The sequence below is a fragment of the Perca fluviatilis genome, chromosome 21 (genome assembly GCF_010015445.1).
Source record: "Perca fluviatilis chromosome 21, GENO_Pfluv_1.0, whole genome shotgun sequence".
Classification (NCBI taxonomy): Eukaryota; Metazoa; Chordata; class Actinopteri; order Perciformes; family Percidae; genus Perca; species Perca fluviatilis.
The window spans coordinates 5,483,357-5,510,222 of NC_053132.1; the positions used below are offsets into that span (position 1 = coordinate 5,483,357).

Here is a 26,866-nt window from a genome sequence, read left to right on the forward strand (position 1 = left end):
TTTCAGATTAGAGGGGATCAAAGGAGACTGTCCTACCCCAAAAAAACACCCACAGAAGTCGTTTGTTTAAGCAGCAATTGACACATTTTTTTTACGTTTATAGTTGTGCCGCCCTCTAGTGGCCGTAGTAATTACGACAGGAGCAAAGTATAGGAGCGCCAAGTTCAAACAAACACAGGACTTTCACCCATTTGAAAATAAAGTAAAACCCTCTGAGGTCTAAGGGCATTTTCACATATCTTCTTAAATGTACCTTTTTAAGAATATTAGCATATAAAGTGTTCAGAACAAACTCAGCTTTCCATAAAGTGACGCCCACAGTTCTTCTAGAGCGAAGTGTAAAGAGATAATTTGGCGTTTAAAGCTGAAACGTTGATGTTGGCTATTTGAAATTCCTCAAATCTCTTTTGAAAACAAACATTAACTTAATGATGTGTTTGAAATGACTTTTACCAAAGTTTTTAGGGTTATATATGATTAAAATAGTAAATAAACGGCTGAAATGAAATTTTGTAATATTGCTTTTTGAGTTTTGTCAAACATCGTTTTGGACGCGCCGGTGCGTCTTTTGTAGGTTAACTTTACTACGTAACATCACGTCCTGCGTCACACGCTTAAACAGAAGTTAAAGGTGCTGTAGGTAGGATTGCGAAAATCCAGGACGTAGCCAAAAAATGTTAACATCGACAACTTCTCAGTCCCTCCCCCCTTTCTGCTAAAGCCCAAAACGGTCTCCTAAGCCTCTCCCCCCACAAGGGAGAATTAATGTGTGTGCATGAGCAGTGATTGACACGCAGTTAGACACCCCCCCCTGGCCCTGATTGGTGCATCTGAACAGGGAGTGGTGGATTTTTGCACATCACACTACAGGCTGTAGGTGGAGCCAGAGGAGCTGGATTCTTTTTTAAATGACCTGCTTCATGTAGTAATACTGGAACATAGGGTCAGTTTCAGCAAAAAGTGAGTTTTATAAGGCTTACCTATTAGACCTTTAAGTAACGTCTGATTTTAACCCAAACCACAATCTTTTCGTAAACGTAACCGAGTAGTTTTTGTGCCTAAACATAACCAAACTGTGCAGTTTCACAATGTTACATTCTCTGGTTTAGATATGAGGAAGGAAAACGCTCCTGTGGGTCGTACTAGAGGGGAGGAATAAACGACAGATATCGTCGTATATGTTTTAGAGGACTTGTTGAAACAAAGAGTTATAAGGAAAGTTCGATCTCTTTTGCCCCCAAACATCTAATCATATAAGGCAAGATACAAATATAGAAAAATCTGCTTTAAAATCCTATCTTACTGATGAAATCTCAAATTCCTACCAATAAGCACCGGCTGTCCTACTTCATATTTATACTACCGAGGAGAATCAGTCATATCAGCAGCACAACATCTTCAGGTACATGTACGCATTTTTATGTCCACATGTCTTTATAACAATCAATGTATAAATCAGTGCAAACAACGAACACTTAAAAACAAATATGTCCGTCTCATTCTCGAAGTTCCAGCTTTCCGTCTCTGACTCTCCACCTCCAGCGCTGACATCTGTCCGGAGCGGGAACACAGCGCAGCCACAGACAAGACTCTTGGATCTCTTGTTCAAAGGACACCGTCTTCCTGTCCAGAGTCTCCAGAGTGAAGGCTTTCCCTGAGATCTGTTAACGACACATGAGATCATTCATGTGGACTTTGGTGGACTGAAATGTGTCTGCAGCATCAGGTATTGAAAAGGGTCAGATTCATAATGTTGTTTTACTTGTTTTTTGGTCAGATAGCTCCAGATTTTAATCCATATTCTGCCATTTTTAGATTATTTTATATAAAGCTATTGTAGCTGCATGTGTTTTGCCAACATTTATGAACTTTGGCTTCTTCTTTTTTTTTTGGGGGCATTTTTCCCTTTAATTTTTATCTCAGGACAGCTAGGTGAGAAAGGGGGAAGACATTCAGGAAATTTGACAGGTTGGATTTGAACCCTGGACCTCTGCGTCGAGGAATATACCTCTCAGTATATATATATATATATATATATATATATATATATATATATATATATATATATATATACAGTGCCTTGCGAAAGTATTCGCCCCTTGAACGTCGACCTTTTGCCACATTTCAGGCCTCAAACATAAAGATATAAAACTGTAATTTTTTGTGAAGAATCAACAACAAGTGGGTCCCAATTATGAAGTGGAACGAAATTCATTGGCTATTTCAAACTTTTTTAACAAATAAAAAACTGAAAAAGTGGGCGTGCAAAATTATTCAGCCCCTTTACTTTCAGTGCAGCAAACTCTCTCCAGAAGTTCAGTGAGGATCTCTGAATGATCCAATGTTGACCTAAATGACTAATGATGATAAATAGAATCCAGCTGTGTGTAATCAAGTCTCCGTATAAATGCACCTGCTCTGTGATAGTCTCAGAGGTCCGTAAGTGTAGAGAGCATCATGAAGAACAAGGAACACACCAGGCAGGTCCGGAGATACTGTTGTGGAGAAGTTTAAAGCCGGATTTGGATACAAAAAGATTTCCCAAGCTTTAAACATCCCAAGGAGCACTGTGCAAGCGATAATATTGAAATGGAAGGAGTATCAGACCACTGCAAATCTAACGAACACCCGCCATCCCTCTAAACTTTCAGCTCATACAATGAGAAGACTGATCAGAGATGCAGCCAAGAGGCCCATGATCACTCTGGATGAACTGCAGAGATCTACAGCTGAGGTGGGAGACTCTGTCCATTAGGACAACAATCAGTCGTTATACTGCACAAATCTGGCCTTTATGGAAGAGTGGCAAGAAGAAAGCCATTTCTTAAAGATATCCATAAAAGTGTCGTTTAAAGTTTGCCAAAAGCCACCTGGGAGACACACCAAACATGTGGAAGAAGGTGCTGTGGTCAGATGAAACCAAAATCGAACTTTTGGCAACAATGCAAAACGTTATGTTTGGCGTAAAAGCAACACAGCTCATCACCCTGAACACACCATCCCCACTGTCAAACATGGTGGTGGCAGCATCATGGTTTGGGCCTGCTTTTCTTCAGCAGGGACAGGGAAGATGGTTAAAATTGATGGGAAGATGGATGGAGCCAAATACAGGACCATTCTGGAAGAAAACCTGATGGAGTCTGCAAAAGACCTGAGACTGGGACGGAGATTTGTCTTCCAACAAGACAATGATCCAAAACATAAAGCAAAATCTACAATGGAATGGTTCACAAATAAACATATCCAGGTGTTAGAATGGCCAAGTCAAAGTCCAGACCTGAATCCAATCGAGAATCTGTGGAAAGAACTGAAAACTGCTGTTCACAAACGCTCTCCATCCAACCTCACTGAGCTCGAGCTGTTTTGCAAGGAGGAATGGGCAAAAATGTCAGTCTCTCGATGTGCAAAACTGATAGAGACATACCCCAAGCGACTTACAGCTGTAATCGCAGCAAAAGGTGGCGCTACAAAGTATTCACTTAAGGGGGCTGAATAATTTTGCACGCCCAATATTTCAGTTTTTTATTTGTTTAAAAGGTTTGAAATATCCAATAAATTTCGTTCCACTTCATGATTGTGTCCCACTTGTTGTTGATTCTTCACAAAAAATTACAGTTTTATATCTTTATGTTTGAGGCCTGAAATGTGGCAAAAGGTCGAAAAGTTAAAGGGGGCCGAATACTTTCGCAAGGCACTGTATATACAGTACAGGCCAAAAGTTTGGACACACCTTCTCATTCAATGCATTTCCTTTATTTTCATGACTATTTACATAGATTCTCACTGAAGGCATCAAATCTATGAATGAACACATATGGAATTATGTACTTAACAAAAAAGTGTGAAATAACTGAAAACATGTCTTATATTTTAGATTCTTCAAAGTAGCCACCCTTTGCTTTTTTTGATAACTCTGCAAACCCTTGGTGTTCTCTCAATGAGCTTCATGAGGTAGTCACCTGAAATGGTTTTACCTTCACAGGTGTGCTTTTTCAGGGTTCATTAGTGGAATTTTTTCCCTTATTAATAAAAAAAGCAAAGGGTGGCTACTTTGAAAAATCTAAAATATAAGACATGTTTTCAGTTATTTCACACTTTTTTGTTAAGTACATAATTCCATATGTGTTCAATCATAGTTTTGATGCCTTCATTGAGAATCTACAATGTAAATAGTCATGAAAATAAAAAGGAAACGAAAAAAAAAAATATATATATATATATATATATATATACATACATACATACACATACATACATATATACATACATACATACATACATATATATGTATGTATATATACTTACATACATACATACAACATACATATATATATATATATATATATATATATATATATATATATATATATATATATATATATATATATATATATATATATATATATATATATGCTCTACCACCACAACTTTGGCTTCGTTTTAGTTTTGTAGAAAAACATGTTTATATTTCACAAAGTCATTATATCGGTACCAGAACTCAAAATTAAGAAAACTAAATTTGCTCAAAAACTGTCTTAAAGTTTGTGCAATTTTGAAATACTTAAGTATTTCCATTTCATGCAACTTTATACTTGTAGTCCACTAAAAACATGATGCATTGGTTGCAGATGCAGAAATCCCCTTCTTATCAAGTCAAGTCACTTTTATTTATAAAGCCCAATATCACAAATCACATATCTGCCTCAGAGGGTTTTACAATCTGTACAGCATACAACACCCTCTGTCCTTAGACCCTCAAGTCATTTCAGTCTATAATTAAGTCCCTTATTTTTTCAAAACGTCAGCAAATCTCCCCGTGAAGTGAAAATACTGTTGCTTTTCAGTGCATATCATTTAGTTTCTGAAATCAGGTTTCATTTCTCTTAAATCTAGTGCAGGGACATGTCTCATATTTTCTGTTTCAGTTGTATTTATTCATCTGAGTTAAAAATAGGTTAAACTACTCTCAAAATAAGTTTTTTTGGGACCCAATTTTGGCCAGAATTGTCTTTATAACATTGGCGCTATTGCACTGTTAAAGATTGTTAAAATAAGCCGCACGTTGGCGCCCGGATAGCTCAGTTGGTAGAGCGGGCGCCCATATATAGAGGTTTACTCCTCGACGCAGCAGGCCCGGGTTCGACTCCAACTCCGACCTGCGACCCTTTGCTGTCATTCCCCCCTCTCTCTCCCCTTTCATGTGTTCAGCTGTCCTGTCAAAAATAAAGGCCGAAAATGCCCAAAAAATCATCTTAAGAAAATAAAAAAAGACCTGCAGATAGCAGAGGTGGGCTTCTATTTCAGGATCTGGGAGGCTTACCCACCCAGCTATACAGTTTCCTTGGAAAAAACCCAGCTGGATACCTGAAAAACATCCCAAACAATCAACCATCTCACCTGATCACTAATTCCTATCGCAACGTGTCCCACTTTGACCTGCCGACGTTCACGTATCCTCAGACACTCGCCCTGGACGTTCTCAATCCAGATGTCAACACCTGGAGCGTCAGAGCAGTGAATTACAATCAAAAACAGAAGTCGGCCAGCGTTTAAAGTGATACAGCCCTGCCACCCTACCTTCAAAGCAGTACGAGGAGGGCTGATTGGCCGAGGCCAACCACTCCAAGTGTCCGTCTGTCTGACTGTTGCAGGAGGAAAAGACTCCAGAGCTCAGATCGTCAGACGAGTGATCAGAGTCCTTAAAGGTGGAGAAAGTTTAGTTTTTTTTAGGGTTTGGATTTTTTTTTCCCGTGTACAGTACACATACACCTGCATCTATCAACACCATTGACATAATGGACCAATAGACCCCGTTGCTCTGGATGGAGACCAGTAAAGGATATTAGAAGCACTTTTCCGGTGATCTCTTGCTTTACTGCGCAGCCTCCAACTGACAGAGACAACGTAAATGTGACGTGAGCAACGTGTCTGAAAGTGTGAAGTCTTCTGGTAGCTGTGCCGAGAGAAATCTCAATCATTCCCAATCTTACAGAGACGGAGAGCGTAGGTATATGTAAGGAGATAACCTAAGCACAGGCTAATTATTGCTAACTAACATGCTAGTTAACATTAGTAATTAAACCTAAACAGCTAATGTAAGTCCAAACTGCCTGCGAGCTTCTCCTGTACTATACGGTAATTCCTCTACTGTGTGACAGTAAGTCTCGTGGTTATGACCCAATCGTTAGCCTATTGTTATAAAAGCGTCTGCTACGGAGCCATAACGTGAGGTACAAGGTAATGGAGCCTTTTATACATTGTCGTGTTTCTTTAGAAATAAACAACGGACAAATAGAGTCTTTAAACGCTTCAGATGTAAAGTTATTCGCTGTCAAAGTGGCGCCAAAATGTATGCTAGTCAGTGAAATGCTAACGGGAGGTGATCTCTTTGTAGCGTCAAAATGGCGCCATAGGAGGTTCGAGTTCTGAAGCAAAGCTTACCCCCTTGATCAACACACACCTTCTCTGAGGCATCCATCTGCGATGTGTCCGAGCAGCTAAAACAGGACGGAGGGTCGTCTCGAGGTTCAGGGGACGGGGTCGGGATGGTTGTGCCGATAGCAACATCTAATGAGAGAAACATATCAGGAGTTTCTGTTAACAACATGCTTTCCTTCCCACTAATGACAGTCATTGTTTTCTTTCATGTTTGAGTGCATTTACTACAAATCCGGTATAGGCTACTTTTCAAATCAACCCATTGACCACTTGATTCAATTTGTTAGTATTAGTCGTATCCATAAATGCCTAAATAACCAGGCTCCTCAGGTGCTCGTCTTGGGGAAATCTGGCTCAGTAACGCAGGGCGCGTCTTTGCAAGGAGCTCCTTCTGACAGATAACCTTTTCTGTTTGAGGGATCAATATGTACTGCTGAACTTGTTCCTCACATCACAACGCAACAGAAGTAAACTTGAATGAGTTTTACAAATAACCAGTATGATATGGCTAAGTGTACCCAGTCAACAAACCGTTAAAGAAGAGTGTATTTCAGTTGCTGAGCTGTCCTCATCATGACGCTTCTGACTCACCGTCTCGAAGGTATTCCAGCTCTGGCTCTGATCCCCATGAATTGTCATTTGTCTGTTGGCCTTTTTGCAGCAAAGGGAAAATGCCTCGAAGAGCACGGAGATACTCTGTAGACATGGACGAGTCCCACTTTTCATCCTCGCCTTCCTCCTCCTCTTCATCTCCTTCCTCTTCCCAATCCCCCTCATAGTCCCTGTCATTTTTCAGCCACTTTTCCTGAACGTGTTCCTCCTCTGCCATGTAGATATCGACCTCTGAATCAGAACCGGTGTCCCAGTCTTTTCCATCTGCAGTGTAATCATCCTGCAGTGATTTTGGCCGAGACTCCCATTCCCTAGTTAAGGAATCTGTCTCCACTTCAGAGGCTTGGTCTGAGTCCCCATCTTTCCAGTCACTGCTGTCCTCTTCCACTGCTGTAGTCCTCCAGGGGCTCACCCAGTACATCGTGGCTGATGGTTTAGTTGGGACGATTCCAGGTGACAAAGAGCAAGGGGTGTCTTCATTCTGGCTCTTGTCATTACGCAGCTTCTCACAGGCACTTTTGACAGACCAGGGACTCAAACCTCCAACTGTGGAGCAAATTTAGAGTCCTCAGTGATGCAGATAATGACACAACAACAGAAGGATACTTGAGATTGAAGGTGTTTGATTGACACACTGTTTCCTCCCTAAAAAACAGACAATCACGTAACTTCTATAGTAAAAAGAAAATGGTTTGGAGTGCCTCAAGGCTCAATCCTGGGTCCCTTTTTGTTAACCCCTATACTTGCTTCCTCTTGGGGATTATTCACCGCCATGGTGTCTCCTTTGATTTTTATGCTGCCCTCTAATGTCTAGCTGACTTCAAAAACTGAATGGCAAACCAATGTTCTTCAATTAAATCTGGATATAAAGATTTTAATCACCATGTTACTAATATCGTTGTCTTTTTATCAACTAAAGAACATTGCAAAGACTCCACCTACCTGTATGGTTTTTTAAAAAGACACTTACAGTCATATACATGCTTTTATTTGTCGCATTTTGATTAGAGAAATGGGTTTTTTATACCTGCAAAGAGATCACTGAACTGTCCATACAAACCTTAATGTAACCTTCACTAAGTCTGTGTCCTCTTTAATTAATTCAGCTTACTTTTATTTTATCTTTTTTATTTAGTCATTTAACCACAACTGTATTAAGCCTGTATTTCTGTTTTCTGTATTCATTGCCCCATTGTGGTTTCCTGTTCTGCTTTTGTGTTGTTAAGTCCTTTGTAATGTTTTGTTTTTAATGTAAAACATTTCATAACTTCTTGTTCTAGTATTGCTTGATTGTTTCATTTGTTTTATGTTGTGTGGTACTTAGAAGTAGAAGTGAGCTCTATCAATAAATAAAGAATACATAATCTTTACATTATAAGATGATTCTTAAACATGTATCACATCAACCTGCTCTGAGGGCCTTAGTGGTTTTCCTCCGGAGCTCCTTTGCCGATGCTCGTCTGTCCGGGTTTTTCTGGAGCCCGGCCCTGAACACTTTGGCCGTGAAGTTGTTGCAGTTGGACGGCACCTCCCATAGAGGAGGAGGCTCGTTGACAATCTGACAAACACATCACAGGAAATGTGAGAAAACCTCAATGCAGTTCTTTCCACTTCAGGGTGAAAACATCCCACTTTCTAATAAAGATAAAGAGGACTCTCACCTGGAGACACAGTGGGTGAGAGTAGTAGCGTATCCATGGGTGGCATCCGTTGAGCATGTGCAGCAGCATGCAGCAGCTGCTCCACACGTCCACCTTGGCACTCAGTTGATCCCCTCCTGCCACCTCGGGGGCCATGTGGGTCTCTGTGCCGGGGAAGGCAGCTCCTATATCGAAACAAGTGAGTAAGTGAATTCATTTTAAACCAGACCCTACATGTGAAAGGTGCAGGCAGGGGCCAGCTTCTCTGCTTCACATGTTCTGGCTCTGTCCAAGTTTGGTTTCTGGAAATCAATCTTTAATTCTTAGTCAGTGGCACAGGGCTCTGTCATTAACCCTTACCACTTGTTGCACTTTTTGGCCTCTCCCCAAAAACTACAAAAGTTGTCAAATCTTCATATGGTGGTCGGAAAGACGATGGTCGGAGAGCAACTTATTTTCGATTCCTCTGTATGTCTGGCACATATTGCAGAATTGAGAATAAAGTTGCCTTGACTTGACTTAAGGGGGTGCATGCCTTCTGTACTTTAATAGCTAGACGATTGATTCTCCTCAATTCAAAATCAAGTTAACCACCTACTCAGATCAACTGGGTATGTGACTTGATGAGCTGCATCCATCTCGGAAATATAAGCTATCCGAGAGATGGAAGGGAGATACATTTAAGACGAGGTGGAACCTATTTATTTCCTACTTCTCTTCTATCAATGCCACTGGGATCGCTCCCATTCTCCCATTGCTGTTAATTTGTTCTCAAATGACACTCTGGAGACGACCAACCCGTCTCCAGAGTGAACAGTGAATTCATTTCAACCTTTCAGTCTTTTACCTCTTAATGACCTTGCCTTGATAATGGTACTCTTGTGGTTTATATACATGTTGACATGGCTAATCATCATGGACTTGCGAAGGAACCAGTTAAAACAAAACCCACCAGTCAGACTGACAATGAGGCAAAAATCCAGGGAACAAATATAAGAACGTTTCAAGGATTAACGACTTTTTAAATCACAACTTCTTATTTCTCCCTGTAAAAAAAGTTGAATTGTAGTTTAATTTGATGAATGGTAAATTTATAAATTTTTAAGTAACCCTTTGTCCTCTTTTAAGATAAGATAAATCTTTATTTATCCAGAGGGACATTGCTGATCTATTTAAAGTTCATTTGTGCAACCAAATCCAATAATGTGATCAATATCACGTGAATATTTGTGTTTAAATGTAAATTTTGTCACACTTTTTTGCTGACTTTTTAGACTTTACTCACCCCTGAATGCTTTGGTGCTCCATCCGTTGTCATCTAAAGTCTCTGAGAGACCAAAGTCACAGAGGAATGTGTCTCTGCAGTCTGCAGACAGCAGCACATTGTCAACTGGAATAAAATCAACACAGAGGATTCAGTGGGACAGCTTGTTTTCATTTGGTGCTCATTATGAAACAGTTGAGTGAGAAATCAGGAGGCTGTCAGAGCCTGTCAGAGTGATGGGTTCACAGGGGGCCAAAGCTGTCTGGAGGTAGCACAAGGTAACTTCTTTCTTCTTTTTAAAGCATTTTTTCCACCCCTTCATGACGATCTGATATGATGAGAATGGTTAACTTGATGTTTGTTGGCTGAGTGAACATAGGGGGGAAACAGAAGGAGACGATTTGAGCAAGACCCTTCCTCTTCAATCCTCTCAGTAGGGATTACTGAGGGTTTAGGGGTGAGGTGTCAGTTTAGGATTATGTACCAACACCGGGGATACGATCTGACAGTAGAAACAGCAGCTAGAGGCTTTACTGGACTCCCTCCCTCCCTCCCTGTAAGTACTGCTGATTATATCAAAATCCAATCTACTTGCAGGGCCTCACAACAAACTAAACAAGCTGAATCTAAATGTACACATATCAACAACATAAAGAGCTCTGTCCAAAGACTGCAAGTACACAGCAGAGCTATTGTAGTAAATGAAAACCAGCAGTGAAAAATACTGTAGTACTGGTAGAGCTGGGCGATATGGAGAAATCAAATATCACGATATTTTTGACCAAATACCTCGATATCGATACCGCAGTGATATTGTAGTGTTGACTATTGGTGCTTTCACAAAATATTTACACAATGAGATTTTTGATAAATAATCATCAGTAATGTGGATATAATGACTAAGTGGGTAAATGCAAATAATAGAACAGTTACAACAGTCTGGTAAGTTCAGAAAAGGACATCACTTTACTGTAATGCAGCCTTTAAAACCAGGAAAAGACACCACTTATGTCCTATCACAATATTATGATATCCAAAATCTAAGACGATATCTAGTCTCATATCATGATATCGATATAATATTGATATATTGCCCAGCTCTAAGTACTGGTACTACAAGTTACAAAATTACTAGTTCCATTTTGTACAACATGTTGTTGTGATCGCTCGCTGGCTTTAGTGTGGACCCAAAAAGTTTGTCTGCACCAGGGTTTGAGCGATCTACAGACTGTACAAATATTGCCATCCTCCACAGTAAAGGAAGATAAATGTTATACTCTTGTCCCGAGTAATCCTTCCTCCTGCTCGCATATATCCGAATATCCCTCGTTAGCTGAAGCTAACAACATTTTTGAATAAACTAAAACTCAAAATAAACCAAAACCTTTAAAGCTATAGTGAGTAGTTTCTGTCTCCCCCATGAGGAAATCTAAGTCCTTAGTCTATAGACCTTAGTGGTCCCCTAATACTGTATCTGAAGTCTCTTTTATATAGGCCTTAGTGGTCCCCTAATACTGTATCTGAAGTCTCTTTTATATAGACCTTAGTGGTCCTCTAATACTGTATCTGAAGTCTCTTTTATATAGGCCTTAGTGGTCCCCTAATACTGTATCTGAAGTCTCTTTTATATAGACCTTAGTGGTCCCCTAATACTGTATCTGAAGGCTCTTTTATATAGACCTTAGTGGTCCCCTAATACTGTATCTTAAGTCTCTTTTATATAGGCCTTAGTGGTCTTAGTATTAGGGGACCACTAAGGTCTATATAAAAGAGTCTTCAGATACAGTATTAGGGGACCACTAAGGTCTATATAAAAGCATCCAAAGAGAACCATGTCATGGGACCTTTAAGAAAAACTAAAACTAAACTGAAACTATGTTGCCACGTTAAAAACTATTTAAAGAATAATAAAAACGAATGTTAATCATTTCAGGTTTAGTTTTTTTTATCGCAAGATTAACGTTCTTTTTGGCCTAGCAAACTTTTTAGTTTTTTTCACATGCTGTTGCAACAACTAGTAACATTAGTAACCGTTACTGTTCATTCTTTCTGAAATAAGAGGCTGGGTTGATGAGCCTCTGGTGTATAAAGAGCAGTAGCCTGCCTGCTATGTTCAAAGCAAACTTGAGAGAAAGAAAGTATTAAGCCATGGTTTAACTGCACTGTAGGCGAGTCTAAGTGAGTCCTAGTTTACCTTACATGTGCACTTTGTAATTTTATTTTGTATCGCCCTGTTTTGATCCCTTAGAAAGGGCTGTTGAAGGGGCTGTTTGTGTGACAAAGTATTTTTTTCACCCTTTTATTGATGGACAGTGTTACATTGTGTTAGAAATGATTTGCTCCAAGTGTGAATGACTGCTCCAAGTGAGAATGTTAGTGTGAAATTGAACACTACAGTATATGCCAATGTTGGTTTCAATAAAAAAAACAAAAAACATTTGCACAAAGCAAACCGATCCACTTTTCCATGTTGATAAGAGCATTAAAATGAGAAAAAATAATGGGACAAACAAAATCAAGGGACATTTTGAATAGATAAAAATGTGCGATTAATTGCGAGTTAACTATGACATTAATGCGATTAATTACGATTAAATATTTTAATTGTTTGACAGCACTAGTTTTTTTAGCTATAATATAATTACTGGAAAAAAGCAGACAGCATGAATTTCCCTCAACTCTCGTGACATTGAACCACACAAATTGCAACGGACTTGACATGAGATGGTGCTGTGCCCAACTAAAGCTGTGAAACAAACACAGTGGAGTACAAAATATAATATTTGCCTCTGAAATGTAGTAGAGTACAAATATTATATATATATATATATATATATATATTCATTTGTATATCTTGTAGGGCTGACCCAGAATAGTCAACGATAGACGATTCAATCTTTGGAGCCTGATTCAAATCGTCGCAGTGTCTGAAAAATGTGGTTATGAAAAAATTGATAATTTCCTTCAGCCTACAAAGGGGTGCCGAATGTCAGATTTTACATAGAATTGCATGGTTTTGCCCAACAAATCATGATTCACAGCCTATTTTGATATAAATATCTGTCTATTAATAAAACTGTTAGTAACAATTAGAAGTAAAAGTAGTCATGTGGACAAAAATCTGAAGCGTTTCTGGCACTGAAATAGCATAAAATGAAAATACTCAAGTACAAGTAGCTCGAAAAATTGTACTTGAGAACGTAGGATCTGGTGCTCAAAACAAGTAAAAATACAACATACCTTTGACATCCAGGTGAAGGACCTTTCTGCGGTGCAGGTGCTCTAGTGCCCCCAGTGACTGATGGAGGTAGTGCAGGGCCAGATCCTCGGGGAGCGAGTGCATCTCTTTTACAAGCTGGGCCAAACATGCTGAAAGGTACAATACGGAACATTTCTGCATTAAAAATGTCTAAAAACGACCATACCTATGCTATATATTTGGTTGAGTTGTGTACTTACACTATCCCAAATGTTTCCAACAATTTTCAAACCCAGAGAAATCTGTAATTTTATTTCTGACACGGGCCGTTTCATTTAGTTGCCTGTCAGTGGCGTCGTATAACCTTTGACCCCTCTAGTTACTCTAACTTCCGTCAAAACACAGTAGTCTCGTGCCAGAACTTCCTCCACAGCGCTGCGGAGGAAGGTCTGGCGAGTCCACACAGCATTCCGGGATGGGAGAAAAACAGGCTCTGGTTTATTGGCATTTCTTTAAACCAATCACAATCGTCTTGGGCGGCGCTAAGCGCCAGACGGAGCCACGGTGCCTCTGCAAAATAGCCTCTGGAAGGAACTTGTTTTGTTGGAACATGTGTACGTTCAAAAGTAGTTTTAGTCGCGCAACAGAAAACTCAGATTGGACAGATAGTCTAGCTAGCTGTCTGGATTTACCCTGCAGAGATCTGAGGAGCAGTTAACCATAGTCCTCAGAAATTAAATATGCATGAAGCGGAAGGAAACATCCAAAAAGAGGGACATTTGGCGGAATTTACGACCGAACGAGAGCAATCCCGGAAGTGGAACGTCGTGGATATAGACTAAAACACGAGAAACCCAGATGATACGTTCGAGAGTAATTGTAAATCAAACAACGTCACAGAAAAAGTTACACTCGGTAACCAAAAAGTTGCTTTTTTTTCCTGCCCCACCGCATCATTTTGTCATTTGATTACATGCGACTTTGCAACACAGTAATACAGCAGATACCTTATTTATTGACACATTTCAATATCGATCGTAACCCTCAGTGTTATTGAGTCCAAAGCATCTCTTTTACAAGGTGGGCCCAACATGCTGAAGAGATTTTGGACAAATCTTTATTTTCACACTTTTACGCAATTGACTGGCTGTAAGTGGGCAATTATAATGCATAAAGAGTCGAGTATTTGTGTTTTGTATTATTGAGAGTGAAGCAGTTTTACCTGGCTTCAGGTCCATGAAGAGCACAATGTTGAGGCCCTCCCTCACAGCCCCAAAGAGCTCCACAACACGAGGAGAGTTGAGAGCGCTCCACGTGCTCACCTCCTCGCTGCTGAAGTGACTCAGTGGGATCTGAGATCAGTGGAAACAAAATGTGCTGAATAACACTTCAATCACTTCTAACTCTAAAAACTGGTGTTTCAGTGTCGATGGAACAGGAGACTTTGGGTGGTGCATTTCTGGCTCTTTCTGTTTTTAAGTGACTCACTCTTTCTTTCTTGGCTTACCCTCTTGGCAGCACACTGGAATCCAGTCCTTTTGTCCCGGACACAGAAGACATCGCCATACGAGCCGTTCTGGATGTTGTGAAGGATGCAGTACTCCTCTCCCTCCCTGTACTGAGAGCTGCTGGGCTGAAGTTGCTGAAGGATGATATACGTAATAGGAATAGTATTAGTGTGAATACTGAAGGCATTATTTTTCTGTACCCTTTTATTGCACATTAACTCCTTCCCCATTTTTCAACATAGAAACTTCATTCAATCATCGAAACGTTCAGCACGAGTAGGACGTTCTTTCTTCTATACGACATTTCCATAATTTACAAAATCTCCGAAATATTAAACTTTTTCGGGGAAGTTTTCCTCAGTCAAGTAAATGGACGGAATTTTCTAATTTGACACAAATTCACTTCAAAAGGTTTCACCTATTTCACACTTTCAGTGTAACGTCAGCCTTTCAACATACAGCATTCACACTGCAATTTCTTCAAAAATTGCATTCTCTAGTTATACATAATTATTTCTATGATTAAAGTACACGTTGTCAGTGTAAGTTGGGGCTGAGAAGTTAAAGGATAAATCAAAACAATCAGAAAGCCTGGTGCACTTTGGCCACACCCTAATGTCACAACAGGTGTTTCCTGTGTGTAGTCAAAGGAAAACACACTTTCTTTACTCAAGTCACTCAGTTTGTTTAACAACACAAAAGCATTACGCTTTGGGAAAATGTAAAGCTTTTTTCCCCCCGAATCCTCTGACGAAATATTTTTTTGTGTATTCATGTCCTGTTTTTATGTGTAATTTATCCTTTATATTCATTTTTTATTTATGTTTTTTGTATAAATTATTTTTTATTTATATGTGCTTATGTTGTTTACCTGCATCTTTGTATATTGTGTTTAAAAAAAAAAAATCAAAGGAAAACATTAGGTTCAATGCTGAGGTGCTTGTACTATAGATGATCTAATAAAAATGTGATATGAAGAAAATATCAGATGACGATGTGTAATGTGAGAGAATTCATAGTGACAAATAGACAAAGACAATAATCACTTGAGTCGGCAGTTTCTCCTAAAACTATGAAGCATTTTAGCATTTTTGAGCACTTTGTTTTAGTTTCACTGACAAAAGCGTCACCGTTTTGGTTCCCTCTCACTGTTCTTGTCAGCTATGTTTCCAGCAGCAGCAGGCCGATGTTTTTAGCCAAAATAAAAAGGTGATAAAGCCACTGTACACAACCAGCTCAGCGGCAAACAGCAGACAGACACAGTTAGAGACTAGCTGGTGAACACAGTGGAGTGTTTAGCAGCTTAAGAGACAGATATCTTTCTCAGGAGTTGATGGAGACATACTGCGTTTTTCCACTACATGGTACCTGCTCGACTCGTCTTTTTTGGTTTTCCATTACGTAAAAAAAGTCCCCGGTACCTGCCAACAGGTACTTATTTTTAGTACCACCTCCGTCGAGGTTCCATGCGAGCTGAGGCGATACCAAAAGGTGACGTGAAAACCTGCAGACTACTGATTGGTCGGAGAGAATCGTCACTAATCGCTGCGTCATCCTTGCTATAGCGACAGTCCTGAACAAACCAGCCATTTTTAAAGTTTAGCCAGCAAACAGCCACATGCCGAGAATCAAAAACAACACACCTTCGACGTTCTGTGTGTGTGTGTGTCGCGTGAGGTCACGGCAGTTTCCTGCGGCGTCGCTATGACGACCAGCCACACTCGCCTCACGCATGAGGCGGTGCTAAATCTGCAATGGAAAAAGGACGTTCCACCAAAACAAGTTCCTTCCAGAGGCTATTTAGCAGAGGCACCGCTGCTCCGTCCGGCGCTTAGCACCGCCCAAGACGATTGTGATTGGTTTAAAGAAATGCCAATAAACCAGAGCACGTTTCTCGTGTGGAGTAGCCAGACCTTCCTCCGCGGCGCTGTGGAGGAAGGTCTGGCAATGCGAGACTAATGGAGACCAAACACAGAGCTAAAAGAGAAAGAATATCCAAATTAAATTTGACAGTTGGAATACAACTCCACATGCAACCCTGTCTCCTAGAAAATACGTTTATATAAGACTAAACTGTTTTCCAAATTACATTGTGCTGATAGACGTGATCGCTGGCTGGATTATGTTCACGGGTAACAATTTTTTGAGTGAATGAAGTGCTACATTTATTCATCGAGCGTAAGAACAGTGAGGTGGTCGGGATGGATGGTGGGCGCACAAGGCCTCGCACAGCAAGAACATGGGGGTTTTGGTGACAGTGATTCATGTCACTGCTGACTCAAGACCACAATGTTTCCCTAAGCTCAACCAAGTGCTGTGAGTGCCTAAACACAACCATGAATGTGTTTAATAACGCTGTAGTCACTGTGAATTGTTGATATTTATGATTTGGTCGACAAATCGATTAGTTGATTCAACGACAGATCTGTAAAAACACGATTCCCCACAAAGAATCATACAAAAGCACCACTTTAAAGCTAGAGTGTAGTTTCTGTTGCCCCGCACTAAAGCTTTAAGTCTTGTGTTCACCAGAGATGAGCTCAGAAGTTTCTTGGACATAAGTTATTCATCATGAAAAAGTATAAAAAAAAATGACAAATCAACTAAAGCAGGGATCTTCAACAGGGGTTCCGGGACCCCTAGGGGGTCCTCAGAGTCAATGCAGGGGGGCCTCCAAATTACTGTTAATTTTGGAAAGTTTTCTCAGAAATTAAAAAGTCTTAACATGAATCCAACATATTATAAGCAAATCTAAATCCCCACTGCTTACTGGCCTAGGTGGTCACTAAGGCCATCCACAGATACATTTAATCCTAAGGATTCACTTTGCCACATGTTTTAACATTAAAACATGATTCATAAAACCATGCCAACAATTATTAGGCTATTTTAATAGCTTAGTATTCTATGCAAAAAAGGTATGTATAAAGGCTTTAGGCCGCGCTACACGTTATTGTAGACCCAGTTTATTATGCAACTTCATTTTATACAGTATATGTAGTAGGGGGTCCCTGCTCCATCTCTCTTTTAGTTAAGGGGTCCTTGGCTTAAAAATGTTGAAGACCCCTGGATTAAAGAATTCTTAGACGATTAGTCGACTTGTTGTAAAGGTAATTTCTAGGAGACAGGGCTGCCACATGGATGCTTATGTTGCTCCGTGTCTACTGGATGTGTAAATATGGAACTATTTGCTAACAGATCCATCATAACTTCTTTAAAAACTGATAATATGTCGATGCTGTGTTTTTAGCTTGTTTTGCTGCCAACAAGTGGCCAAAAAAAGTTAATCTGACAGAAAAAGCCACATTTTATGAACCAGGTTTATAGATTTTATGGTCAACAAAACTTTAATTGAATGCTACTTTATACCCAACTCCACTGCATTTTAGATGGGAAATATTCCACTTTTTACTACACTACATTTATTTGATGCTATTGGGTGCATTATGGGAAATGTAGGATGCAGCATTATTTGAGCCTGACCCATATTAGGGACTAAAAGTGACGACATCACGGCTTCTGCTGCTTCTTTTTTGACCAGTTTCTTCTTTTAATTTGTGTCTCTTGAGTCCCCGAAGAACTAAACCCCTTCAAAATAAAACTCTGAATACCGTGACGTCACCGACTGTGGCATTGATAAAAATGCATGGTTTAAACTTTGAACTCATCAGCAGTGTTTGCTGTTCGTAGCTTATAATGGGATTCATTTTCACATCAGACAGTGTAAATAAAGTGGATGTAAATGTCTTACATGATGAAATATGAGTCCTTCGTTGACAGATGTTGTGGTCTTCCAGGCGTTCAGAGTCCGTTTGATCAAATCTCTAAAGAAAGGTGAAACAAAGAGCTTTGGCAGCCGTGTCACTCTGCCTCTTAGGCCGTCCAAAACTGTGTCAATATCACTCGTGTCATCGAAACTAAAGGCACACTGGAATGTATTCACAGCGCTTGTGGTGTCTGAATTTCCCAGCAGGCTTTGAACACACCCTGTAGAGTCAAAATCCCACTCAGCATGACAGGTGGAAGTAAAACCAGACACCTGCATCAGGTCAAAGGTTAAACTTGACATTCTGGCTTCAGCTCCAAAACTTGCTGGTGTTTGTGTGTCGTCCTCAGCGCCGCAGGATGAGTCCGACTCGCTTTCGTGAGTGTAAATAGACTCAGAGTCCTGCTCCAGGCCGCAATCAGAGTCCGAGCCTCCTCCGGGGTCCGAGCTGGAGGTGTCGTCTGTATCTACTGGTAGTAATCCTCTTATACACACATCTGCACAGCCTTCGTACACGCTGGAGTCTCCCAGGCAGCGGTCGGTAAACTGAGGAGGAGGCGGTATGATCTCAGCGGATGATGATGACGTCGTCTCTCTGCCTGCAGACTTCAGCCAATCAATCTCCTGCACCCACAGGCCCCGGATGATTGGACGTTCTTCCCCGTCCTCCTGGATCTGTCGTCTGGTTTTCCTGCATTGTTTCTTCTGGAGGGGGTGGAGCGGGAGTCTGGCAGCCACAGCGAAGTCCTCGTCCTCCGTGTCACTCGGGAGGGAAGTTTCCATGCTGAGAGACCTGCAAAGTACGTCATGATCAGGGAACTAACTAAAGCTCTGCAGGTGTAAGGATTAATACCTAACCCTTTAACTTAAAACTTAAAATAACTTTTATGCCATTATTGCTTCTTTTTCCAAATTATTCTGATGGCATAACATTAAATAAATAAAAAAATGTTTGTGCTCTCACAGCTGGAGTGTTTTTTTTGTTGAGACATACTGATGGTGATGTGGACTGTACGTGGTGAGGTACCTTTGCTTTTTGAGAAGCTGAGATCTTGAGTAAGGGCACTGTGTGTTGGTAGGGCTGAACTCCTGAAAGTCTTCTCCTGGGACAGACAAATGTTTAGCTGTAATGTTATAGAAACTGCTGTTCAAAAACAATAATACATTCAGCCAAATACTACAAAGAAGGGTGAAGAGAAAGCATGCTCTTTAAAAGCAAAAGTGCGACAGTTTTGGAAATACGCTTATTACAAGCTACTCCACAGCGCTGCGAAGGAAGGTCTGGCTAGTCCACACAGCACTCCGGGATGGGAGAAAAACGTGCTCTGGTTTATTGGCATTTCTTTAAACCAATCACAATTGTCTTGGGCGGCGCTAAGCATTGGACGGAGCCACGGTGCCTCTGCTAAATAGCCTCGGGAAGGAACCTGTTTTGGTGGAACGTGTGTATGTTCAAAAGTTGTTTTAGTCGTGCAACAGAAAACTCAGATTGGACAGATAGTCTAGCTAGCTGTCTGGATTTACCCTGCAGAGATCTGAGGAGCAGTTAACCATAGTCCTCACAAATCCACCGGAGGTTAGAACGCCAACACAGAGACAGAGGAAGGTAGCTGACATCCGGCCGAATACTGAATTTCCAGGGGCACCGGAGCAATCCCGGAAATGAAACGTCATCGATGTAGACTAGTTAATTTTTAACAGGGTGGGACGGATAGTTTACAAATCTGTCTGCTACTTCAGCACCACGGACAGTGTCATGGATCTATCAATACACAGTTAAGGCCCTGACACAGCAACCCGATTATCGGCCGTCGGACAGTCTGGCGAAGTCGGTGACTCGAGTCTGTTCGGTTTGTTCCGTGCTGTCGTCAGCCAGAGGAGCTGTCGGCCTTCATTTGGGCCGATTTGACCTGTTGAATCAGAAGGCGGGCAGTCGGACTCAATGGCCAATCTGATTGGTGGAGAGCTAACCCGGAAATGACGAGCGGGATGAGGTGACTAGAGTCTCTCAAAATCTGACGAAAATCTTTTAAACTGACCTTTGTCGATCTGAAATGAAGACAGATTCAGCAACTGCACGGCCTATTTTTCTCTTAAAATGTTTTCAGAAACACGTTTTCGTGAACTATCTTCATAAAATATGAGCTCGTATTCCGAACGAGCCGCCATTATCAAATCCGGGAGCGACCAGACCCACGTGACGAGTTCGTCCAATCAGCTGCCGGTTTTCATTTTTTGGGCGACAATACAGATTAGCGCCGCCTGCTGTTATAGAGACGTATTACGTCTCGCGCATGCGCAGAACGTACGCTCAAGTCGGCGTCGCTCCGGTGTGTTCTGAGGGACTTTTTTGACCAACTCGGGGAGGCCGATCAGACCGACTGGCTTTTCTGCTGACGGTCGGCCGTTGGGTTGGCGTGTCAGAGCCTTTAGGCTACTGATATTTCAGAGCCACGGTCTAACACAAACCTCAGCAAGCCTGTCTCTGTCAAAAAGCTAACACCATCCACCTATACCAGCATGTTATAGCTCACTAATTAAAATGTTATATTTTGTTTGTTTAAACTGTACAAGGAGGCAACGAGGTGAGACTTGTGGCTGAGAAATAGTCCGGCCAGATAGTACCCCCCCCCCGTTAAAATGGTCAAAAGTTGTTTTTTAAAAGTTGTGTTTTTGTGTATATCATATATCATGTCAATAACTGAGATTGAAAGGTGCTGGTAGGTGGATTTTGTTACCTTTGGACGGAACCAGACTAGCTGTTTGTTTCTCTTTTCCCGGTCTTTATGCTAAGCTAGGCTAGCCGTCCGAGGGGTATCAATCTTCTCATCCAACTCCAGAAACACCGGAAAGCAAATAAGCGTATTTTCCAAAAATGTTGAAACGCTCCTTTAACATACATCAGTGCTTTAAAAGTTGTTTTACTAAAATGTCTTGCTTACAACCACATAAAAGCCCAAATTAGTATTTTAAATTGAAGCAGCAGAAGCTGAGACATCCTGACTTTAAGCCTCTGGATAAATTCAGATAAAAATCCCTGGACTATGTGCCATAATGAACCTCATGCCCACTTTCATTCACTTCTTTATCATCGTTTGATGTGGAAAGTTTCAGTGCACTCAAAGTAATCAAACACTGTGCGATATTTTGTTCATCCAGGAGAAAAGACGTGCCAATCAAGTAGAGGTTTTTACCCGAATCCCCCTAAAAATCCACCATGATTACACTTGTTCATTACAGATAGCACCAGTGAAAACTAAGCCCGTTTCCCCAATGATAATTTAGCCCCACAGCGAAAAGCCCCCGGCCTCTTTGGGGTCATTCCCATGCTTCATTCATTGATCCACGTACTCTCGGCCTGCGCGACGATGGAGACACAGGGATCCTCCTCCGTCACGTCCTTCCCCTCAGGGGCCACATGTTTGGCGGTGCCGAGCTGCATCACCCGACTCAGATGAGGGGCGATGGCTTGGACCAGCGAGTCCTTCTCCTCCTCACGTCCTTGGCCGTTGTTGTCCTCTTTGCCCAGAAACGAGAGTTCAGATCCTCCGGTGACGATGACAAACGGCGTGTTGGAGTTGAACATCCGGGGTATGGCCATTTCTCCGTGGCTGTGCATCTGCTGTAGGAACTGGGAGAGAGGATGAAGAAAACACCTCAGTATTTAGATGTTGTCCAGGGATGTTTAAACCCTCTGAACATGGAAATCTCAGCCAAAGACAGAAAGATAACCCATAACAAAATGACACTGTGAAGCATGAATTTGTTTCATCAACAATTTTACAAGCTCTACAAAGAATTAAGAGACGGAAAAAGGGAGTCAGCAAGTCTACTTCATTAGCCAGTATATATATATATATATATATATATATATATATATATATATATATATATATATATATATATATATATATATATATATACATACATGTATGTATGTTTTTATGTACAGTACAGGCCAAAAGTTTGGACACACCTTCTCATTCAATGTGTTTCCTTTTTATTTTCATGACTATTTACATTGTAGATTCTCACTGAAGGCATCAAAACTATGAATGAACACATATGGAAATATGTACTTAACAAAAAAGTGTGAAATAACTGAAATCATGTCTTATATTTTAGATTCCTCAAAGTAGCCACCCTTTGCTTTTTTTGATAACTCTGCAAACCCTTGGTGTTCTCTCAATGAGCTTCATGAGGTAGTCACCTGAAATGGTTTCACCTTCACAGGTGTGCTTTGTCAGGGATAATTAGTGGAATTTTCTCCCTTATTAATAAAAAAAGCAAAGGGTGGCTACTTTGAGGAATCTAAAATATAAGACATGTTTTCAGTTATTTCACACTTTTTTGTTAAGTACATAATTCATATGTGTTCATTCATAGTTTTGATGCCTTCAATGAGAATCTACAATGGAAATAGTCATGAAAATAAAAAGGAAACGCATTGAATGAGAAGGTGTGTCCAAACTTTTGGCCTGTACTGTATGTATGTACGTACGTTTGTATATATGTATGTACGTACGGTATGGTATGTATATATATATGTATGTACATACATATGTATGGTATGGTATGTATATATGTATGTATGTATGCATGTATGTATGTATATCCATCTGTCCGTCTGTCTATATGTGACATTTTGACCCTAATGTTGGTGCTAGATGACAACTCAGAGGATCATTAATGTCATAAGTATCATCACCGTGGAACCACTAATGTCTGCACCAAATCTGTTGCCAATCCATTAAGTAGATGTTGAGATATTTCACTGGAGTTTAAGTGTACATTTTGACCAGCGGGTGGCGCTAGATGAAAAAGTCAGAGGATCACCAAAATCATTAGGGTTCATCCTCTGGAGCCCATGAATATCTGTATGAAATTTAATATTTATTTAATATAATAATTGCTGAGATATTTAACTCTAGAGCAATGTGATGGACCTATCGACCAACGCTAGCGTGGCTAAAAAACAAAGATGGTATCAGCCAGAAACATGCACCTCTAATTATGTTGATCAATTATAAACTATAAGAGGCAGCAACACACACACACACACACACACACACACAGAATATTATTTTAGCTGTCAGTAGATTTTAAAGTGATGTTTGATCATTTAAGAGGCTTTTCCACACTAATGTTTTGACAAGAAGAAAAGCCCTCGTAATACAAAAACAGCTCATGTCAAATCAAAAATGGCAGAAACAGCAAATTTGTAATTGCCAATCATTTGAGTGTTCGTGGCCGGGCGTGAATGAACAGACACCACCAGCGATCCTGGCAAGGTCAGTATAAATAGCATGCAGAGATTTGGCACCCAGGGAAGCAGCCGCATGCCTTCCACTGGGCCGGGCCAGCTGTCCAAGTCTCTCTTCCTCAAACACTCGCCATGTTGACAGCGAACACACACACACACACACACACACACACACACACACACACACACACACACACACACACACACACACACACACACACACAAACACACACACACACACCTGATAGTGCTGGAGATATCTGAAGAACTTTTGTTTGACAATGTAAGGACGTGAACATTTGAAAACGTGGAAATAAACACGTATTTACTTTGACCTAGAACTAAAACTACGCTAGTATTGTTTATTAAGTTTACGGAGCTGCTGTTTAAAAAAAGGTGCTGAGGACAGGTAAAATAAAAAGATCACCTGAGCAACATTCCCAAAGTACGGAAACTCAGATAAGTTCAAGATAAGACAAAGACAAAGATTACGATAAGACAAAGACAAAAACTAAGACTGAGATAAGATTAGGATAAAGATAAGACCAAGACATAGACTAAGGCTCAGATAAAGATAAGACAAACAATTAAATAAGGCAAGGACTAAGACAAAGATAAGATGAAGATAAGACAAGATATGATACAAAAAGGATAAAGATCAGGAGAAAAGATAAGACAAGGACTAAGATAACACAAAGATAAGATAAGACAGACTTTAAGATAAGGATAAAGACAAAGACTAAGACAGGACAAGGACTTAAGACTTAGATAAGATAAGACAAAGACTTTAAGATAAGGATAAGGGAAAAAGAGAAAGAAGAAGAAGGGAGGAAAAAGAAAGGAAAGAGGGGGAGAAAGGAAGGAAGGAAAAGAAAAAGGGAGGGGAAAGAAGAAAAAGGGGGGGGAGGAGAAAAGGGAAGGGGGAGAAAGAAGTGGGAAAAAAAAAAAAAAAAAAAGAAGGAAGAGAAGATTTTTTATACAAGAAAGCATGTAAGAGAAAAAAAAAAAAAAACAAACATTAGAAGTTAAAGTGACAATGAACTATTATAAACCATCATTTAAACTTCCTGGTACTAAAGTGACTTTTTAAGACTCCCTCAATCTTCCAGGACATGCAGGATCATTGATCCCAAATACTCTTCCCATGGTGCACCACTAACTACACTTCCTGTCGGCTCCAGTGCGTCTCCCCCCCCCCAGTGACCTGAGAGCGAGAACACCTCCGACAGAACAAAAGTCGGCCCTGACGCTGTGGTTTAAAGTTTCCAGCCGGGTGAAACTGGGCACCAGCAGAGCACATTACCTCAGAAAGTGCGGATCAGTGGCTCCTCTTCCCTGGGTCTCGGGTTCAGGTGAGATCCCTCGGCTGTAGAAAGAGAAGAATAACACGGAGAAAGGTTTCCTGACTGCCTGTCTGTCTGTCTGTCTGTCTGTCTCTCTGCTCGTCCTGCTGCGTGTTAATGTCCAAGTGGAACCTACCGGCTTTCTGCCCCCCACAGGCTCTGCTGATTGGTCGACCATGCGTGTGAGTTACGAGCTCTAACACCTCAGTCACCCCGACCCCAACACACACACACACCAAACACCCCAAAACACCCAACACACACACCACCCACCCCCCCAAAACACCCAACACACACACCCACCAGCCCCCCCCAAAACACCCAACACACCCACCACCCACACACTCTGGATGGATTCCCTAGATGCCCTCTGTGACACTTTGGATCTTCATTCATTTCTTACACTGCACTCTAACTTGTATTCCTTTATTTCATACCGGTCTTATTCCATCTAAGCAGTTTTTATATTCTCTTTAATGAAAGTTTTTAATTGTTTTAACTGCTCTTTAATGATTTATGTAAAAGCACTTTGAATCAGAGCTGCAACCAACAATTATTTTCATTGCCTGACGATTATTTTCTCAATGAATCGATTAGTTTGGTTTATAAAATGTCAGAAGATGGTGAAAAATGTGGATCAGTGTTTCTCAAAAGCCCAAGGTGACGTCATCAAAGGTCTTGTTTTGTCCACAACTCAAAGATATTCAGTTTACTGTCATAATTGACAACTAATCGATTCATCTTTGCAGCTCCACTTTGAATTGCCGTCTTTCTGAAATGTGCTATATACGGTCATGTGAAAAAATTAGGACATCCATGCTAAATAAATTTAAATTATTTAAATAAAAAAATCTTTTGGAAATTTATCTTAATGCCTTAATTAACAAAATAGGAAAAATCCAACCTTTAAGGACACCAATTTTCTTTGTGAATCAATAATGTATCGTGTTTAAATAAATGTTCTTCCTTAAAATACAGGGGGAATAAGTAAGTCCACCCCTATGTTAAATTCCCATAGAGGAAGGCAGAGTTTTATTTATAGATTATTAGATTATTTAGAGTTATTTCATGGATCCAGGATACTATGCATCCTGATAAAGTTCCCTTGGCCTTTGTAATTAAAATAGCCCATCATCATCATCACATACCCTTCATCATACCCCCCCACATCATCACATACCCTTCACCATACCGACAGATTGGCATGGTTTTATGTCAGTTAGCCTAATAGCTGGTTTGATTTGCATTGAGAGATGATTTTATGGAAAGTACTCCATGCCAATCGTCTTGGGCGGCGCTAAGCTCCGGATGCAGCGACGGTGGCTCTGCTAAATAGTCTCAGGAAGGAACATTTGTTTTGGTGGAACATCTGCACCCCGCAAAAGGAAACACCACATACAATATTAAATGTAGTTAACTGTTGACACAATACAGTAAGGTGCGCTATTTAAATCAGCTGCTACATGGTTAAACCTCATTAAAGCTCTGACACACCAACCCGATTATCGTCTGGCGAGGTCGGTGACTCGAGTCTGTTCGGTGTGTCCCGTGCGGTCATCAGTCGGAGGAGCTGTCGGCTGTAATTTGGGCCGATTGACTTGTTGGATCGGCCGGTGGGCAGTCGGACTCACTGACCAATTACCGGAAATGACGAGCGGGATGAGCGTGACGAACGGCTCTCAAAATCTGATGAAAATCTTTTTAAACTGACCATAGTCGATCTGAAACGAAGACAGATTCAGCAACTGCACGGCCTATTTCTCGCTCTATCGTATTCCGAACGAGCCGCCATTATGGTCATGGAGAAGCCAGACCCACGTGACGCGTTCGTCC

General features: G+C 40.7%; 1 protein-coding gene across 2 annotated transcripts; it reads right to left on the reverse strand.

Annotated features, from left to right (window-relative positions):
• Positions 1–1,403: 1,403 nt before the first annotated feature.
• Positions 1,404–25,220, reverse strand: LOC120550591. 2 transcript variants are annotated; one of them, XM_039787187.1, is made up of 15 exons: positions 24,994–25,220; positions 21,779–22,058; positions 19,455–19,530; positions 18,413–19,220; positions 14,661–14,795; positions 14,376–14,505; positions 13,195–13,323; positions 9,976–10,080; positions 8,712–8,875; positions 8,458–8,608; positions 7,030–7,596; positions 6,461–6,567; positions 5,578–5,698; positions 5,398–5,498; positions 1,404–1,661 (listed from the first exon to the last, which is right to left on the reverse strand). In XM_039787187.1, exons 2-15 carry the CDS (start codon positions 22,044–22,046, stop codon positions 1,497–1,499), a joined length of 3,027 nt encoding a protein of 1,008 aa, XP_039643121.1. In that variant the 5' UTR covers positions 22,047–22,058; positions 24,994–25,220; the 3' UTR covers positions 1,404–1,496. The 2 variants fall into 2 exon arrangements, with proteins under 2 accessions (XP_039643121.1, XP_039643123.1); XM_039787189.1 differs by lacking the exon at positions 24,994–25,220 and adding an exon at positions 23,932–24,038.
• Between the last annotated feature and the right edge of the window lie 1,646 nt (positions 25,221–26,866).